This window comes from Nansenia antarctica (genome assembly GCF_963989245.1).
Source record: "Nansenia antarctica genome assembly, chromosome: 3".
In the NCBI taxonomy this organism is placed as follows: Eukaryota; Metazoa; Chordata; class Actinopteri; order Argentiniformes; family Microstomatidae; genus Nansenia; species Nansenia antarctica.
The window spans coordinates 43,247,414-43,267,661 of record NC_137688.1 but is presented as its reverse complement, the minus strand read 5'-3'; the positions used below and the strand labels follow the sequence as shown (position 1 = coordinate 43,267,661).

At 44.7% G+C, this 20,248-nt stretch overlaps 1 protein-coding gene across 1 annotated transcript in view; it reads left to right on the top strand.

Moving 5' to 3' along the window:
- tns1a (tensin 1a) overlaps positions 1 to 20,248 on the top strand; it is a gene marked incomplete at both ends in the record, with an annotated part of 121,714 nt that overhangs the window by 85,732 nt on the left and 15,734 nt on the right. Inside the window, 12 exons of the mRNA XM_080527288.1 lie at positions 2,926 to 2,975; positions 3,523 to 3,694; positions 3,857 to 3,907; positions 4,091 to 4,213; positions 6,308 to 6,372; positions 7,066 to 7,149; positions 10,947 to 11,059; positions 11,225 to 11,285; positions 11,832 to 11,907; positions 12,871 to 13,000; positions 13,190 to 13,261; positions 13,496 to 13,612. Of these exons, the coding sequence (XP_080383414.1) occupies positions 2,926 to 2,975; positions 3,523 to 3,694; positions 3,857 to 3,907; positions 4,091 to 4,213; positions 6,308 to 6,372; positions 7,066 to 7,149; positions 10,947 to 11,059; positions 11,225 to 11,285; positions 11,832 to 11,907; positions 12,871 to 13,000; positions 13,190 to 13,261; positions 13,496 to 13,612 (1,114 nt within the window). The remainder of the gene's footprint in view (positions 1 to 2,925; positions 2,976 to 3,522; positions 3,695 to 3,856; positions 3,908 to 4,090; positions 4,214 to 6,307; positions 6,373 to 7,065; positions 7,150 to 10,946; positions 11,060 to 11,224; positions 11,286 to 11,831; positions 11,908 to 12,870; positions 13,001 to 13,189; positions 13,262 to 13,495; positions 13,613 to 20,248) is intronic.

Sequence of the window (20,248 nt, the reverse complement as noted above, 5' to 3'; positions counted from 1 at the left end):
GAGAATGAAAACACTGTGCAGATAGGAAGAAGGAGCAGTTTGGCTTTATTTGGGGAGAGAGGAAAGAAGAAAAAAAGGACAAGAATAATCCAGGAAGGACCACATGGTCGGAGGAGGGACCACACACACACACACACACACACACCACACACACACACACACACACACACACACACACACACACACACACCACACACACACACACACACACACACACACACACACACACACACACACACACAGAATCACAGCATGGGAAAGAGAGAGAGAGAAAAGGAGAGAGAGGTTGGGGGGAAATAATGAGAGATAACAAGACAGGGAGGGGAAAGACAGAAAGTGGGCGGGAGGGAGTGAAAGAGTAAGCAAAATGCATCAGAGGGGAAAGACAAACGAGAGGAAAGGAAAAGGAGAATTAGAGGCAAAGAAAAGCCTATGTCCATGGCATCTCCTTCAAATATGCAATTTTCCAGTTTTGTGCAAAATTTCCTCCGAGCTTGTGGCTTCTATATTCCCCCAAAGGACTAAACTGGGATCTGTTTGTTTGTTTGTGAGTTAACAAGCGGACTGTGTCTCTCTCGACAAAGGAAAGAACAAATGTTCACTACTTCACAGTCCAACTAAGGTGCATCAAACAAATAACATATTGGAGATATTCAACCGCTCCTGGAAGAAAATGGAAGTTTCTCTGGAAGTTGGACTCTAGGTTTCTGTTTTTGAGTGATGACGAACACTTGGGCATTGAAGCCTTCATCAGAGTGACAGGAGAGGTGGTAGAGAGTGGTGCTGTGGTTGTGTCGTGGTTGAACTGTGGTCACACCCAACCATGCCTGCTGGTGGCTCCATCCGAAGGCGCCTGGCCTCCCTGCGCTCCTCCTGGAGGCGCAGTACTGGGCACCTGTTTAAGGTAGGCAACACCTATGAACCAAGCGTCACGCTGCAGCAACATAGTATTGCTCTCTCGCTCACAAGCTTACATTAGTTGTCTCGCATCCTCTGTATTGCCAACACACGTGGCCGCCATCCGAACCACCCGATGTTAACCAGCTACGCCACTGTAAAGCTAGCAGTTTGATTGCGTGTGTTAGGGTATTTTATCTTGAGGAGTGAGTTTATCATCACATTTTGATTACACACATTCAGAAAGCCTAGGGGATGTGATCACTAGGCAAACGTACTGTTTTAAGTGTGTCCAGTATGTTTTTATCTACATTTTTCAAATGATTAAACATTTAATTCTGTACTTGGTATCAGAGGAATGAATGCAAGTAAAATACATTTGTTACATGGTAAATATATTAGAAAGTGCTGTAACCACACACATACACACACACACACACACACACACACACACACACACACACACACACACTTTCTGCAGGGTAATGTCTTGGGCCTGTCGTGTATTGTTTGGCACTACAGCAGTTTTTTATGGCTGTGTTGAGTATAACCAAGGCGGATGGTAAAATACACACACACACACACACACACACATACACATACACACACACACTTCTGCAGGGTAATGCATTGGTCCTGCTGTGTATTGTTTGTCACTACAGCTGTTTTTTATAGCTGTGATCAGTATAACCGAGACGGATGGCAAAGCACACACCCACACACACACACGATAATTCTGAGTCTTAATAACTGGCTGATGTACAAGGAGACTGTTAGACAGTGTGTTTTGCATATTCTATGGTTGTTAAACATGTGGTTCTGTGTGTGTAGATGGGCACAGAAAGGCTTGGCGGTCTCCACTTTGCTTTTAAAGTGGGCTGGGTTTTGTATATTTTATTTGTTTGTGTGTGTGTGTGTGTCTGTGTGAGTGTGAGAGCTTGTTCTTGTATTTGCTGACATGTCCATGTGTATCACACAACTCCAAGTCTCCTGTGAACAGATTGTTTCAGTTTGCTAGCAGCAGTGTCCGTAGTCTCTGGAGCATCTGTTCCTTGTCAAATCATTCTGAATTATGCGTTTCATTTTGGCTCACATGGATCACTGAAGAACAGAGCAAGAACAACAGAGGCCCTAACGCTGTGTACATAACCTTACGCTGTGTTTAGAACCTCTCATTCCTACTTGACATTTCAGCGTCCATTTCCTCGGCCCACACACCGAAAGCGTCCCTTTTTTTTGGCATGGTGAAAAAAAGGCACATCAGAGGGGGTGGAAATCTAAGATAACCCAAGCTGTCCTGATATTCTCAGACCCCGTGATCAGATCCAGACAGACCTTGTCTTGAAATGATGTTCCGTCTGCACTTGTCTGTATTGTATTATGTGATACACAAGATGCAAACGGGATCTGCAGTATTCCCTTGTTTTGAATGGAGTGATGTGCAAAGTAGGTTATTTAAAACGCCGCTATCTTTTTTGGTAACTACTTAGTCCTTCAGCTAAATCAAAATGGAGCGCACGCCCTCACCCCTTCCTGGGCTAAATAGCTAGATAGGAGGCAGGGTAATGATACCATGTGTCTGAAACCCAGCCAGCCAGCATTTATTTTAACCACAGCAATTTGTCCCTCTATTGTCTTAGGCTGAAATGTCTCTCTATTGTCTATTCTGGCTTCCTCCATCTGTTATGCTTCTCTCTCCTCTGAATTAGATTGCGGGTACAAGTCCCCCCCCCCCCCCAAGGGAGATAATGTTATTTCAAAAGCTGTAATGGATGCATTCTATTAGTACGATTTTATCCAGTCATGTTTGTATGTGAGTTATGTGACATTTGTGGATCGTGTGTCCTCTACTCTATAAATCACTGTCAGTGATATTTTTGGGGTGTTTTCAAATAATGAAAAATAACCCATGATTATGAAGAATATGACCACTGTCGGCTTCTAATCATGTTTTGAAAAAAGCTATGTTCAAGGAAAAGCATAGAAAAGTGAGGAAACTGACTGAGTTTTGTGTCATTGTTCATTTAGCAATCCACAAGGTCCTGCAAGAGTGTGGAGACTAGGCGACGACCTTCACGGTAAGGGTCAACAGACCTGTCACTTTCCTGACTCTCACTATCCATCTGCCCCAGACAAATGCATCATACTGTAGTCCAGACCTGGGTGGGAAAAAGTATGCTCTTGATTTAGCTTGCCTGGCCAAACAGAACCAATAGAATAGTGCAAACCCTGTCCACCCATGATACCAATAAGCTAAATCAAAGGCAATCGTTTTTCTCTGAACTACATAAACATCAATCACTGGTCCCTTGACAATATTCCAATGTTTCGTCCCGCAAACTGTCCCTCCCTGGTCTTTTTTTCCTGTTCTCTGACATTGCGCAACAGTGGTCTGTTTCCTATTTGCTGTTCTTCTACCTAGCAGCCAACTATAGGTTGGGCTTTGGAGAACTGATCAGATTGATTGTGTAATACCAGCTTGGGTCATTGTGGAATAGTTGTTGGACAATTTGCGAAGCTGCCTTTTTTTTTTTTGCTTCATTAGAGAGCTAATATCAGTAAAGCCCATCTATCCTGTAAACTAAGCTATAGCTAAGATGAAAAGAGCTTTGCCTCCCTTCCCAGGAGTCTGAGTGTGGTGCAGGCCATGGAGGAGAGCCATGAGGTGGACCTGGTCTACATCACAGAGCGGATCATCTCTGTCTCCTTCTCCAGCGCGTCTGATGAACGCAGCTACACAACCAACCTCAAGGAGGTGGCCTCGATGCTTCGCTCCAAACATGGAGAACACTATCTGGTGAGACACGGTTCCCACACTGAGCCTGTGTGGCCCTTTAGTGGTGGATGAGATGGTTAACTCGCTATTAATCCCAGTGTATCGTATATTGTACCGCTTGCAATACCTCTCGTATATAAGTGACTGTTATTCACATTGGTGTGATCTTTTTTGCGGTTTTAGCTCCTCAACCTAAGTGAGCGGAGACATGATATTATCAACCTTAACCCTAAGGTAAGAGTGTGCACACACACACACATGCACACACACCCCCCCATGTTGAGAAATTTTGCCCAGGTGGTGGTATAGTCTGTCATCACAAATCAAGTGCCCATCTCCCACCAACCTCCTATTTTACCACATGCAATGCCTGTGCTGCTCCGAAACTCTCCTTGTGGTCTGTTTTGTCGCCTGTAGGTGCTGGACTTTGGCTGGCCTGACCACCATGCCCCAGCGCTGGATAAGATCTGCAGCATGTGCAAGGCTATGGACACCTGGCTGAACGCAGACACACACAATGTAGTGGTCGTACACAACAAGGTGGGAGGAGACATGTTCATACTGTATGTTACAGCATGTTAGATGTCTAATGCCCTATGTGAATACTTTCAACCTGTCTTCTTCCCTTGCACTCATCACTACCATGATGGAATATGTAAAACCAAGAACTCCACTATGCAGTGGACACCGACTCTGTTATACTTTATTACTGATTGATTGATTTCTTCAGTTAAGGGGAGAAAGGGAGGAGGCCCTCTCAAAGAACTGGAATACGGGCCTCAGCTTATCTTGTGACGCACTGTGTTATGTGACAGTAGAGGGTGCTCTCGAGCCAGCTCCTCAGTCAGAACTAGAACAGAGAGGTGTGGAAACAACCCCTAGCCCCTAGTCCCCTAGCCTAGTGCACTTAATGTTCATCTAAAATGTTAAGACAGATATAAGTAGGAAGCTCAACCTTGCCCTCATGTTCAGTGAAGGTTTTGCAATATCGCTTCTACTCATCAAATCACTTCAGATCAATAATCAAAAACACACCATCTAATTCTGTACATCATTGGTCAAAAAGGAAAGTACCTCAATGTTTCCCGACCCCATTTGTTGAAAAGGACAAGTGGCAAAAAAAACTAATTGTCGTCTGATTGGTCAAAGCACCAAACTATTATTTGGTTCTTATTGACCAGTACTCTCTCGCTCAATTTTGAGCTCCCTCGCATGAAGTCAAGTTGACTTCAGCTAGTAATGGAATGGACACACGAAGCAATGGTAAACGGAACACACTTCTCCCTCCGAGAGTCCACTTGAAGCTTGATTAATTAACTCATTAATTATCTTGTTGTTAGACCCTCCACAAAATGTTAGCAAATCATTGGCAAACCCACATTGCAGTCTACATGCAAGCGGCCAAATATAAGCCATTGTTAGATAAACTATCATCCCCTTTTATAAGGCTCAGAATGTCGTCTTTGGGGATCAGAAAAAACTGTTTTGGTTTGTTGCTTAAACGGAAGGATCTAAAATGATACAATGTACAGTGGGGAAATCGATAGGCAGAATTAAGTATTCAACATAATTAAAGTAGCATAATATCATGGAGTCATTGAGATGACTCATATATTGCAAAGCCTATTATTATACTGAGGTGTCGGAAGTAGCCAATTTGAAAATTAAATGTAAATGACACAACATGCAAATGTATAATATTGTCAGAGAGCATCAAATGCTTAATGTTTGGACTTTCGCATAATGTCAAGGCTTGTGCAATTTCTTCTACTGCCTAGGATATCGCCTTTTATATTCTTTGTAATGGGTGTAGAAATAATTACTTTGCTATGTGGGAGATTCTCACTCTAGCAGTGACTGTGAAAAACACTTCAATGGCCCTTAGTACAGCTACTGTTCATATTAGTCCATAATCATAAAGATATATTGTAAACAGGAGAGTAACTGGACTCAAATGGCGGCTGTGCTGCCAGTGTTTTGGCAACACAGCCTCTGCAGCCTGGCAAGACCAATCTACCATCATATGACTTGTCATAAACAATCCAATGTCAACTGCAAAAAGTACTTTCATCGAAAGCAGAGGTAGAAAAAACAGTCTCAATCAATTCAAGTATGAGTTTGAGTCAGTGTAGCTGTAGGCTGAACCGTAACTTGATAAGTCTGTGGGGGGAATGTTTCATTTAGTGTAAATAGAACATTCTATGAAATATATCCAACTAGCAGTGGCAAACAGAAGATCGCCATGGTTACCCTTACTGCTTTTCCCCTCTGTGCTGAAATTGAAGCTTTTTGTCAAAGGGGGGAAAAACTGAGACTGTATTCAGAAAACCTCATTGGATTAAATGCACTTCATCAAGTGTTCCACATGCTGTCGTTGTCCTGTGTCTACATTTCTATTTTAAATTAACAAAGAATGTCATTGTTCTGGTGGATATGTAGAGAGGCAGATATATCAAATTCAATTTCTGCCAGTTGGAGTGGAAATAACCTAGTCATTCAAATCTAATTCACACTGCAGCATAAATGGTTCTACTCTCCAGGTACAAATGTCATTCAGCCTGAAATCGTGTCCCTAAAATACCCTTGCCTCTCTCTCTCACTCTCTCTCTCTCCCCCCCCCCCCTCTCTCTGCAGGGGAATCGTGGAAGAACAGGTGTGGTGGTGGCTGCGTATATGCATTACAGCAGTATATCAGCCAGGTACAAGTCATTTCTATATGCATGCTTTGAAGCCATAATACAGACAATTGCTCATTCTAGTTTCATTGATTCCCTATGGCCTCACTCCACGACACCAGAGCATCAGCTCTGGAAATAGCATGGGGTGGTGTAAGGACAAATGCACAGATCTAGAACAGATAGATAGACTGAGAGAACATCAGGGCCTCAAATTAAAAACTGATGTGATTATTATGGCAAAAACATTCTGTTTTTGGCTCAAACAGAGAAACACTATGAATGTCATCATCTTTTGAGGCTCCAGATGTTTCAGGGTGGGGGGGACATAGAAGGGATCTTACAGTTTCACAGAGGAATGAGAGGCCACTGGGCAAGTCTTCAAATTCACACATTTATCCAACAGAGAGAAGCTGTTGTTGAACTTGTAATGGATGTGATAGAGTGGCCTTTCAGATAGTAAACAGTGTTCGCGAGGCTAAAGGGTCACACTGACATGTGAATGAGCTTATGCATACGTTAATCATGCACACTCATCATATCCATTGCAGGGTTGGCAAAAATTGAAAGTAAAAGAAAAAGGACACTTTTCAGGAAACCTGTTCTAGAAAGGGCACATTTCGGGGCGCATGATCAAGAGGGGACCATTTTTTAGGAGATTTGATTGAGAAAAGCCAATAAGCCAATAATGACACACATCTCTCCTATTGGTGGCAGTGCGGACCAGGCTTTGGACAGGTTCGCCATGAGGCGCTTCTATGAAGACAAAGCACTTCCTGTGGGCCAACCCTCCCAGAGAAGGTCAGTTACTTTAGCGCTTCACTTCCTGTCTGTCACACAAACAATTTTCCTCATGGCTTTATGAGTTTCACCCCCGGTTGCATTCTTCACTGTTTTGAACTGTGGCCGCACTCCAATATGAGAATGTGCACCCTTCACCCCATTGACTCATTCTCAAAGAGACGCCAACAAAGGCAAAAGGAAGGGCATAATACTTCAGGTTGCGATCCAGTCAATGAATGTCATTGTTCGGAAGGCCATTATCCTCTCCTCAAGCCCTCTCTGCTTCTATCCTTCCCCCCAAATGCGTTTCAGAGGGGAAATACCTCTGTCTTTTTGTTCCCTTTATCTCCAAATGAAGCCTAATTGACATAATTGAGGAAGAATGCTTTCTTGGAAAGCGAGAGGCTTCTTTCGTTTCAAATGGAGGTCACAAGGTTTAAGAGTTCATCCATGTCCCCTCACTGGCTGAGTCTGGGAGTCAATGGTAGCAATTCATATTTTTCTTCATTTTCCTTTTTCCAAAAGAATGGACAATTATTTACAATTAAAAAAAAGAAAAGTGTTTCACAGTGGGTTATGGGGTTGGACACAGTAAGGAAGGTGGCGGGATTCAAATCACCGCTGTGACAAAGCAGTATGTGCTCCGGAGAAAGTAGGGTAAAACACTCTCACTTTCTAACTGATGATTGATCTCCAGATTAACGCTTAGTGGACCATTAGGGCGCCAACTAGACTCTGTGGCTTTGTCTTAAGCCCGGTACACACATAAAGATAATCTGTCCGATTTTGGCCCGATTTTCCCTCTTCCGACCAAGGACAGCAAACGCCCGATTATCGGATGGCTCTAAAGATTATCCTACAAGATTATCCTGTGGTGTGAGGTGTGTTAAGAGTCCATTTCTCCCGACAATCTGCTCGGAAAATGGTCGGGGACGACAATCGTAAATATTAAACGTGTTCAATATTCACGACCAAAAATCCTCATGTGTGTGGGCAACTCCCGACTACCGATAACTCCTGAGCAGGGTTGCCAGATAGGCTCAGTTTTTTTGGGTGGAATTAGCGGTTTTAGACTGTGGTTAGGCTGGAAAGTGTCAATCCCATCTGGAAACCCTGCTTCCGAGTCTGTTTGTGACGTAGATGGAATGTAGCCAATCAAGAAGTGACTTGACTTCTTCTTTTCGTTCTTCTGCACTTTATTTGCCCTGTCGCACATGGCTGCCTCGTACAGGTCAGTCAGGGTACTACGTTAGATCATGTTTGATCACACGAGATTTCTGGCTTGGGGAACGAGACTCTAGACTGTCGTAACGACAGATCTTTATGTATGTGGTGTGCTGTATTGGGAATATCGGCGCACCCCACACACAATACGATCAAAACTGTTAAATCCATGATTTTTTATCTTCATGTGTGGGGTCTCTCTCAGATAAAAAATCTGTTAAGATTTAGAAAATCCTTGTGTACCAGGCTTTACTAAAGCTCTCCTTGCTTCTGGGGGCCTCTCCCTACCCTACCCTAGGCCTAACCATCAACCATGATGCGCTGCCACTAAACATTAAACCTTCTCATAACCAGTAGCTATGGGCAATTATACAGGAACCCCCCCCCCACGTCTTCAGCATGCAAACAGGCAGGCAGGCAGGAAACGGCACAGTAGGCCTGGCCTCTCCTCTACCTCGCCGTCCTGCAGCATGCTATTTCCTCCCTCAGATATAATTATCCCACAACCAATGCCCTACAGTCTGTGCTTATTACGGGCTGGCATGTGTGACATTAAGTTGGAGACGGGGTGGGGGGTAGCTGGATTGCAGCACTAGAAATGCTAGAGTTCTGCCAATTCTCGAGATTTCAAATGTTGTTGTTGTTGTTGTTTGAATGGAGAATTTCCCTCCAGGTTATAATAGGATTGTTTTGAGCTCAACACTGATGACAGTTTACACATCTCTCTGGGTGTATGTCAGTGATGCTGTGTTACACTGTCCTTTTGTTCAGTTTGAGCGACCCCACAGTCACAACCACACACACACACACACACACACACACACACACACACACACACACACACACACACAGCTCCTCACGCATCCCAGCTGGGCTTTCATTGCTTCCTGTCCTGACCTAATTGAATATGGAAGGTTCAACCATCTGGCCTGTGACAGCCCAGCACAGGGGTGGCTGGGTAGAGTGACCCCTTTTACAAAGGTCATGCTCTGTATGATCATCATTATCATCATTAACAAGCAGACCGCACCACCCCAACAGGCCCCTGCCTGCCCGCCTGCCGCTTGTAGACTCTAATTCACATTGACATTTTCCATAGTGCGCGAAACGTCTTTTGTAGTTGATTATTCATTTTTTTTGCCTGTTCTGCAGTTTGTGGCGACATGGGTAATAATCAAACTTGATTGAAAGACATGCAGGGGCCCATGTGGTTCCATCTTGGCTGATTTGGGCTGTACATGTTGAGATAATGCTGTGTTAGAGGAATGGGGCCGGTGGTATAAAACAGGAAATGTTATTTTGGTCAATTATTCCTCCCCTTTAATAATACTAATTGGTATTGTATTTTATATTGTTGGAAAGCCTGATTAGTCACCTTTACAACAAGGTACAACTTGTAAGGATCATGCATTTGTGGAATGAGCAACACAGCTAACCGTGTGGGTAGCGGCCCAATTTTTTTTGCCAAAATCCCCTGCAATATTCTTCTGTTGGTATTCACTCTCGTTTTGAGTTTCAAGTGCTGGCAGGTGTATGCCAGTCACAGGTGTGTGATAATGTAGAGGACGTGGTTGTTTGTCGTTCTACTTCACTAACATGGGGAGTACCGGTAGCCTGGCACCTGATTGGCACCTAATTGACAGCACAGTGTGCATGGGTCCAGGATGACAACGCTCACCCCAACAGAGCCAGGATCATCACAGAGTACCTCCAGAATTTGGGAGTGGAGAGGATGGAATGGCATGCTGTGAGTCCAGACCTCAACCCAATTGAACACTTGTGGGATCAGCTTGGGCGTGCTGTACGTGCCAGAGTGACCAACGCAACCATGTTGGCTGACTTGCGGCAAATCCTGGTTGAGGAATGGGATGCCATCCCACAGCAGTGTGTGACCAGGCTGGTGACCAGCATGAGGAGGAGGTGCCAAGCTGTTGTGACTGCGTATGGATCTTCCACACGCTACTGAGGTCCCTGACAGTGTAAAATGAATAAAGTTTAAAAATTGCCATTATGTGTTTTTCCTTATTACTGTGGGAGAGTGCAATCATCTAATCCACCAAGCAACTCAAAATGAGAGTGAATACCAACAGAAGAATATTGCAGGGGATTTTGGCACATTTCTTTGGGCTGCTACCAGCTACGTTTAGCTGTGTTGCTCATTCCACAAATGCATGATCCTTACAAGTTGTACCTCGTTGTAAAGGTGACTAATCAGGCTTTCCAACGATATAAAATACAATACCAATTGGTATTATTAAAGGGGAAGAATAATCTCATTTTTCTTCTTGTTTTCTTATCGCTCCTTTTCCTTCTTGATCATTTATTTTCTATATCTTTATGTCTCTTTTTATGATTGTCTGCGGTACAATGGCCAATCGAAAACTAAAATAAAAACAAAAATAGTTCTGATACATCTTTAAACAAAAACTATCAACACAAGCTTGAAACCTCTGGTCTGGTTCAGAGCTTTCCTTGGGTCAAGTCTTATGTAACAGCACACTATCATAACTACATGGTAAATAGCCTCACACTAGGTGCTATGCTAGTGATGATATTGACAACCAACCACAACCCCTTGTGTGTCTACACAGGTATGTGCGTTACTTCAGCGGCCTGCTCTCTGGACACATCAAGATCAACAATAAGCCTTTGTTCCTTCATCACGTCATCATGCACGGGATCCCCAACTTTGAGTCCAAAGGAGGTAAGTAGAATACCCACCTGATGTCCCTAATCTCTTTTATTTTTTTATTTTTATAAAAAATCTTTTTAAATAAGATGACGTAGATTTAAAGGTAATTCAAAGTATACACATAACAGGCTTTCTAGACTTGTCGTGAAAATATGTGTTGTTTCTTGTCCCTCTCAGGCTGCCGTCCGTTCCTGAAGATCTACCAGGCGATGCAGCCAGTATACACGTCAGGGATATAGTACGAGGCTCTTCTCTTTTTTTTCTGTGTGTTTGTGTATTTGAGTGAACATATGTCTCCCCTCCTCTCTCATTCTCTCCCTCTGTCTGCCAGACTTTCAAGCCTGTGACCCCTAGTTAAGAGATTAGCCTGTTGTTATCCCTGTGTGTGTGTGTGTGTGTGTGTGTGTGTGTGTGTGTGTGTGTGTGTGTGTGTGTGTGTGTGTGTGCGTGTGTGTGCACGTGTGTGTGTGTGCACGTGTGTGTGCGTGTGTGTGCGTGTTTGTGTGCGTGTTTGTGTGTGTGTATCCATTTTCACATGTTAGTGTGTTTGTGCATTCAAATGCTGGTGAGGAAGGCAGATCGGGTGTCATTGACACCTCCCAGTCACCACCCCACGCAGCTTGGTCCTCACTACCAAAATAACACAGAACGGAAATGACTGCTTCCAATATGTCCCTACCCCCCCGCAACCGCCCAACCATGAAGCGACCAAACGTTCCCCCTGCGATGACATAACTGGAAAATAAAGTGATTTTTAATTAATTGAACTGCGTTGTCTCCACAGCAACGTCCAAGGGGACAGCCACACCAGTATCTGCATCACCATCGAACCTGGCCTGCTCCTGAAGGGCGACATTCTGGTAAGACGGATGCAACACCAACTGAACTGTTTCTATTTATTATTAATGAATCACATTTATTTATTTATTTTAAGTTATTTTTTCTGAGTGGGTCAGTCCCACTCATATTTTTCATTTTTATTGATAGATAAAGTGGAGAATTAGACAGGAAGGATGGGTGAGAGAGAGAGGAGGGATGACATGCAGGATATGTCCCCAGCCGGATTCGAACCGGGGACCATGCGGTTACATGGTCGACGCTTAACCCGCTACGCCACCTAAGCGCCCCCACATTTTATTTCTATGTGCTTTATTGAGGGCCCTGAGGTTTTCCTGACCACAATGAATGAATGAATGGTCTTTATTGTCATTGCTATAGTACAGGTACCAAACAACGAAATTTGGGAGGACAAGACCTGACCTTTACTGTACCTTAAGACTTTTTCTTCGTCAAGTTCACGCTGTCCGAAAAAATGAAGTCAGGGAATGATGGAGATGAGGGGAGACCCCTCAGGATGGGACACACACTCTGTGTGCTCCTACACACTGACGTCACTACTGAATCACATCTGTACTAGCACTTAGCCCCTCTTTTCAAATGGAGTAGTAAACACCCCCTGCACCCTGCCATGGTCTTTGGAGAGGCTCCTAGCATTACTGTCTTCGCTTGCAAGTGTAATACATTTACCGGTAATAGGTTTTAGGTCAGTCAGAGACCTTCGTCAGGCATACTGTGACGTTGTGGTAGGAAAGAGGGAGAATACAAATAAGGTTGCATGACCAATCAAATGGCAACACTTTCCACACACCCATTTCATCATAATTTGATCATTGCAATTATTACAAGTAGAGTACCCTGTTAAGTTAAGCAATAGCTAATTAAAAGGATATCTGTAATAAATATAACATTAAAATTACATTCTCCTCCCCCTCCTCCTCCCCCTCCTTATTCCCCACCCCCCCCTCCTCCTCCTCCACCTCTAGCTGAAGTGTTACCACAAGCGGTTCAGGAACCCTAGCAGGGATGTGGTGTTCCGGGTGCAGTTCCACACCTGTGCCATTCATGACCTGGGAGTGGTCTTCGGGAAGAACGAGCTAGACGAGACCTTTAAAGGTGTGTGTGTGTGTGTGTGTGTGTGTGTGTGTGTGTGTGTGTGTGTGTGTGTGTGTGTGTGTGTGTGTGTGTGTTGGATGATGTCCTTTGAAGGATATTAAATCCAACTTATTATAATTGTGTGCGTGTGTGTGTGTGTGTCTGTGTGTGTGTGTGTGTGTGTGTGTGTGTGTGTATTTTCCTTGACAGATGAGAGGTTTCCTGAGTATGGAAAGGTGGAGTTTGTCTTTTCCTTTGGGCCAGAGAAAATCAAAGGGACAGGTAATTATGGGTAATCGTTGTTTACCATTTTTGCTATTTACCAATGCTTTGTTTTCGACTACTTACCTGACAAAATAAAAGTTGGACTTATAGATAAATATTATAAAATAGATGAATAGATTTAATGACCGTTGATGCTCTTTGCATTATCAAGCAGGTAGCAGTTTACTTTGCACACCTACTGTAGGTCTTCTCTTAAAGACCTCACCACCAAACTGGCTTTGTGTCTCTCAGGTTTGGGTCACCTTGAGAATGGCCCGAGTGTGTCTGTTGACTACAACACCCAAGACCCCTTGATCCGCTGGGACTCCTACGAGAACTTCAACCGGCGCTGTGAGGACACTACAGATGGTCAGCACTAAAACTACACACGCGCACGCACGCACACACACGCACACACACACACACACACACACGCACACACACGCACACACACACACACGCACTGTCAGACTGAGTTTGATGCATTGGTTGTCTACACTCATCTACAGCTGTTAATAGAGTCTTCAAGACTCATTAGTCATTTAAATGGCCTTATGCTGGTTTAGAGTCACACCCTCATGCTGTGGCATAGAGTGTGCGAGAATGGAGGTGTTCACTTGCAGACACATTTCAAGAGTGTGTGTGTATGTGTGTGTGATACCTTGCTTGATCAATAGATCTGGTGAGGTCCCAAGTAAATGTAAGTCCAACTTCGGGCGAAGAGGTGTTTTACAACAGGTTTCCTATTTCATGAGGGGCCATGACATGTGGGTCATGACACTTCCGTTGCACCCCCCCGCCCTCTCTCCCTCTGCCCCCAAGTCCTCACCATTGACAATGGTAGAAACAATTCAAAGTGCAGCACCTTGGTAACCCAATAGCCCAACCATCCTAGGCTTGAATCTGCATCAGTTAGTTCAACATTACTTTGTTGTTACATTGCATTGTTTATCAGTTCATACTTCCCTCCCTCCCCTACTCCACCATCTCCTGCTCAGCTGCTAGAGAGGACTCCATCCAACCCCCCCCCCCCCCCCCCCCTTCCAATGCAGCCTGTCAATCACCCCTTTAAATAGCTACTGCAGAAATAGGTGGGCGTCAGTCTCTCTGCTGGCACACCAGAGGGGTGTAACTTAACACCCCAACAACCCCCCTGCACATGCCCCTACCCACCACACACCTCCACCTTCCTGCTCTCCAGCCTCACTGTGTGTGCATGTGTTGGGGTCAGGAAACCTAGGGACCTCACACCAAACTCTTACCACCCTGGGAGAACATGGACAGGAGAAGAGACAGTATACTGTGGGGGCATGTGGGCGTGTTACCCCACCCCAATGCCCCTCACGTGCAGAGAGTACAGGCTGGGACAAACCCACCAATTCAAGCCTCGGAGGCCATTTTGGTACAGCAATAATCTTTTTACAGCTCTTTTTCTGGCTTGAATAAGCCAATTAATTTTTATTGAGTTCCCTGGAGGAGTCTTGTCGTAATTGCTGTGTAAAAAGGTCATTGGAAATGCTGGTGTTGGCAGTTTTATTCTAATTGAATGGACCACTGTGTTGGTCGTGTTTGCTCAGCAGAAAACAGTTTGCCAGTTCATTTCGCTAATTGCAGCCTCCGCTGTAGCGAGTTGGATCTGAAAAATCGCAGTGGTAAAGTCGTGCTAGAATGTTGTGTGGTCTTTCAATTTGTCTCAGGGTGGAAGTGAACCAGTCATGGTGTATTTGGCAGGTTAAAGACAGAAGCATCCCAAGGATGTGGCCTCATCATGCAAAAACAACTGACATTTTAGCTGTATAACTAAAAAGCATATAGCAAATACTTTCTTGTTTGGAGGAGTTGGCAAAAAAATGTATACATTTTTCACATGGCAAAACAAGAAATGTCTAATGGACTCTCTAGTCACTAGCTCGTTGGCCCATCTTCAAATTTTTTCACCAAGGGGTCTGGTCTGAAAATAAACTCTGGTCCTGCCCACTCATACCCTTCTTTGATCGCAGTGTGAAGGTCGAGGGGTCAGGTGAAGGTCGGAAACACAGAGGGACAAGAGGCGCTATGTTGCTAGCTGGGTTTCAGAAGCTTCTGGACAAATGTATAGTGTTTTCACATAGCTTACTGGCGCGACACAGTCACTCGTCACATGGCTAAAAGAGCTAAGGCGCTGTTATTTGTCTGTGTGTTAAACGGCCATCTCATCCTCAGGTGTTGACGTGTATATGTCTGTAGGTCATGGCTGGCCCTCGGACGAGCCATTGTGTACACAGCTATGCCAAAGACCTGTGTGGAATTCACATGAAAGGCCTAATGAAAGATAACTCTTTTTGTGTAATGTTCTTTAGGAATAACAAGATTGTTGACACATTCATAGGGTAACACCTTACTGATCCATAATGATGTACAGGCATAGCAGCATTTCTAAATCATAGTCAATCATTGATTTGTGTGTGTGTGTGTCTGTGTCTGTGAGTCTGTGTGTGTGTGTGTGTGTGTGTGTGTTGTGGGGCCCCTTATATGCTTGTCTTCGCTCCACTAATAGCCCAGTACTGCAGCAACTGTTGACCCCGGGGTTAAAACCCTAAGAGGCCAACTCTCTGGCTACAGTTCTGTGACCAGACACATCTCTCCGCTACACTATCAGAGGGAATTACGTAAGATGGATGTTATGATTCCACACCAGGACACTGTGCTAAATTGGTTATCACAGTAAGCGTGTTAGCCTACTGAACTAAAGCCTATGCTAATGAGTCGTGTCAGCTGTCAGATCTCAGGCAAGGTTACAGTAGCTCTTTCTACACAATGCTCAGACACATCAAAGCAAGGATGAACATCTGGGGATGGCAAAACACATGAGACAGTAGACCAGTATGTTCATGACTGGGGATGTCTGTCCATCTGTCCATCTGTCTGTGTGTGTGTGTGTGTGTGTGTGTGTGTGTGTGTGTGTGTGTGTGTGTTTGTGTGTGTGTGTGTGTGTGCGCGCGTGCGTGCGTGTGTGTGTGTGCGTGTGCGTGTGTGTGTGCGCGTGTGTGTGTGTGTGTGCTTGTGTGTGTTTGTATGCACGTGTGTGTGTGTGTCTCCCTGCGTGTGTGTGTGTGTGTGTCCCTGTTTGTGTGTGTGTGTTTATGTGTGTGTGTGTGTGTGTGTGTGTGTGTGTGTGCTGTGTGTGAGGAGCACAGCAGCGTGCCCTGTGACAGCACAGACTGTGGCTCCTTGTTTACTGCCCTCCTCCCATATTTGGCTGTGGCACGGCCCAGGGCATGTCTGGAATAGCTGGCTAGAGAGGGAGAGAGAGAGAGAGAGTGTGTGTGTGAGAGAGAGAGAGAGAGAGAGAGAGAGAGAGAGAGAGAGAGAGAGAGAGAGAGAGAGAGAGAGAGAGAGAGAACAAGAGTGGGAAACACAGAGGCAAAGCAACTCAAACAGCCTCAGTAGGACTAAAGCCTCTTTTGTTAGTGAACTGTCAGTTGGGTTGGAACGAGATTAGGAGTGAGAGCAAGGGTGAAGAGAATGACGCCCAACACAGAGGCAGAGGAGACTGGCTGAGCTGCGTTAACCGGTGAGTAGGCAGGCCTCGGGGTTGGGGGATAACTTCCATTCCAGTTTTGATGAGGTTAATGCAATAATTAATCGATGACCACTGTGGAGGTGGTTCTTTTGCTTGTATTGTCTTGTAGAAAGTTCAAAGCGCTTTGAACGAAAAGTTTGGCTTCTAGTCTTGGACACAGATCTTTGCGTTTGCTTGGATGGTAGAAGTTCAGAGTTTCAACCTGTGGAGGATATGATGATATAGAATGATATATAGAGTAAATAATGTGCAAGGTTTCTGATGGTTTTCTCAGTCTGCAGGCGCAAGGTTCGGAATATTCCTTCATTTTGTTTCCATGTCAACAGTGTTGTTTACAGTACACTTACACTTTGAATTATTGACTGGGCAATTTATATGTGGAACATTTTGTAAACTGCCTACAATTATGGCGAACCACAACTATTAAGCTCCTTGGCTTGGTCACGTTTGAAGTCTTATTGAGCTTCAGTATGAATGTAACTATTGATAGAAGGATTTCGACTGGTGGCTTTATACAGTACATGTTATTTTACATTGTCACTGTAGCGTAGACACACTTTTGCTTTATTGGCTAAGTTGGTGCTTTCAGCAGAGTGGAGTGTCTGCTTGCACACCAGAAGTAGTGTTAAAAGGGGGCTCGCTCTTACATAAAGGAGCCCATATATAAATGAAGGACCCCTCTAGTCAGACCTCTCAGTGACAGGACGGTGAGCTACAGCAGCAGGTTCACATCCCACCCTCTGAGCCCCCTACCTCAGCTCTCAGTGTCTCTCACTGTCTTTCACTGTTTCTCACTGTTTCTCACTGTTTCTCACCATTTCTCACTGTCTCTCTCTATGTCTCTGGGGATGTACGTGTGAGTGTGAGAGTGAGTGTGCGTGTCACATATCTGTTTCACCTGTGTAATGGACAATAAAATATTCTTCTCTCGGTGTCCCTGTCTCTCAGCATCCATCAATGTCTTTCTCGATCTCTCACTCAGTATCTTACCCAATAACCCGCCCCACACATTGTTCTCTGAGTCTCTCCCTGTTTCTGTGTCTCTTCTAGTCTTGTCACTCTTCTGCTCTCTGTGTCTGCTAACTGTATTCTCATGTCTCCAAATGTATTTTCCTCCTAACACAGCTCTCAAAATGTCTCAATTAGCAATTAACTTCAATGGCATGAAAAGTGAAGGAACTTACATTGCCAGTAGGATTCGGTTGCTCTGCCCCCACCCCTTTGCATATAGCTAGTGACCCAAGTTTTGCTGTGATGTCATTCTTACAGATCAGTACTCCCAGACAGGCAGGCAGGCAGACATAGCTTCATGACAGTTACTGATATGATAGTTACTGATACATACTGATATCATAGCACCTCACAGACTGACAGGCAGGCAGACAGATATCTCCATGTCAGTTCTTTTTTATGACAGTTACCGATACAGTATCAGTCATGACACAAAGAGACTGACTGAGTGACAGATGAAGACGGACAGCCAGATATCACTTAAGACAGTCTCTCTCTCTCTCTCTTTCACTCGTCTCACACACACACACACACACACACACACACACACACACAGATGCACACACACAGACATTATGTCAGTGTTCTTCATGTCAGTCGGTCGTCAGTCAACCTGCCTACCACGAGATGGAATGCAGCCCAGCCGTCGTCACAACGATATCAAAGCCGTGAAGGTGGGTGTCATATCCCTCTGAGATGCCCCATGGCTGGCCCCAGTCTGGCAGGGTTAGGAGGTGACATCATGCAGTGGTGTGTGTGTGTGTGTGTGTGTGTGTGTGTGTGTGTGTGTGTGTGTGTGTGTGTGAGTGTGTGTGTGTGATAGAGAGAGGGAGATGGCATGGACAGTTGCTGACTAGATGAGTCAGGGTTAAATCATACCCCGAGAAGACTCTTCTTTCTCTCTCGTCTCTGTTTCTCGTCTCTTAGAGTGAGAGAGTGTGTGTGTGTGTGTGCGTGTGTGCGTGTGTGTGTGTGTGTGTGTGTGTGTGTGGATGCCATGCCATCCCACAAACCTGCACCATCCGTGGGTCAGCTACCCTCATACATAGCTGTGTGTGTGTGGGCATTTACAGTGTGAGGCAGTATGTGTCTTGTTTCCTCCCCATAGTAAGTCCAAGGCAGACTCAAGGGAAGACAACATTCCTCTTGTAGTATTTGGAAATGGAACTTTAACTAGGAACATGTTTGGATTGGGGGCGGGGTGTTGGAGGGGGGGGGTGGCTGTGTGTCTCTCTAGACACCAGTTACTACCCACACAGGGAATCCTGTGGGTGGTGTTTTTTCCCACACTCATTATCGGGACAATTATAGGGACAGAGACACAGATCGTGGTCACGGTCCAACTGGTCCAAACCATCAGACACATTCATACTGACCCATTAACACTGTCAAACAGAACCCAGCTCCCATGCAGCTAGCCAGCTACGCTAGCTGCTATGGTATCTTCATGGTTGGAATTGATTTAGGTGTTGTCAGGGACCAGGTGTGATCTGCTAGTGTTCATGTACTGGATGTTGTACCACAGTTAGCTTCCAGTTAGCATCTGTGGTCTGTAGGCTTGATAGTCATGCTGATTGCCACATAGTGACTAAACAATATTTCAAAATTAAAATCAGGTCATTTTGGGACAGTGGACAGTAGCTATTTAGTAGGCTACTGTATTTGACATGAAAGCTTGTGTCGTAATTGCTGCCCCACAGCTTTTGAATAAGGTCCTATTAGAACTAGGAAATGGGTTTGAGGACATTCGTTTTTGCATAAGTGAACTAGAATAGGTCCATTGTTGCTATGCTTTCCAGTAAACCAATCAGATGAAATCCAGCCAGGTTTTGTGAACTGACCCTACTATGTCTTGATTCCTGATTAACTATGATAGAAATGAGGGAATAATGAATGAATAATGTGGGCAATGAATGAAAACAGTGATCTTGATAGCAGTGATGGGTCGGTCGTTGTGGGATATTACAAGAACTATAGAGAATGATGATAAGGAGTCCTCTCGGCTTTGGATGTGTCGATCCAGATTTTTTTAGCTGTTACGTTTTGCACTTTGTAAATGTGCCGTTCTGAAGCTGTGAAGCATTGTCTATTTATAATAAACCATTGGGCACAGGTGTTTGGGGCCTGAGGGTGTTTAATGGCCTTTTAACAGCTTCCTAGGTGGTCATGTGCCAATAGGACGCACGCTCTGGCATCAGGCATGGGGGGCTTATGCTCTCATGGAGGCCATGGAACACATTACATAGGAGAATACTGTAAAAGAGCAGGTGGTGTGAGTGAGTGAGTGAGAGAGAAGAGAGAGAGTGTGAGAGAGTGTGAGAGTAGAACAGCTTAAGTTCATTGACCGATATCAAAATGCCTAAATCGTGCCCAGCTCTCACGTTGGGCAAACTCTCTAGATATGAGCCTGTCAACTCTGTGTCCGATCAGTG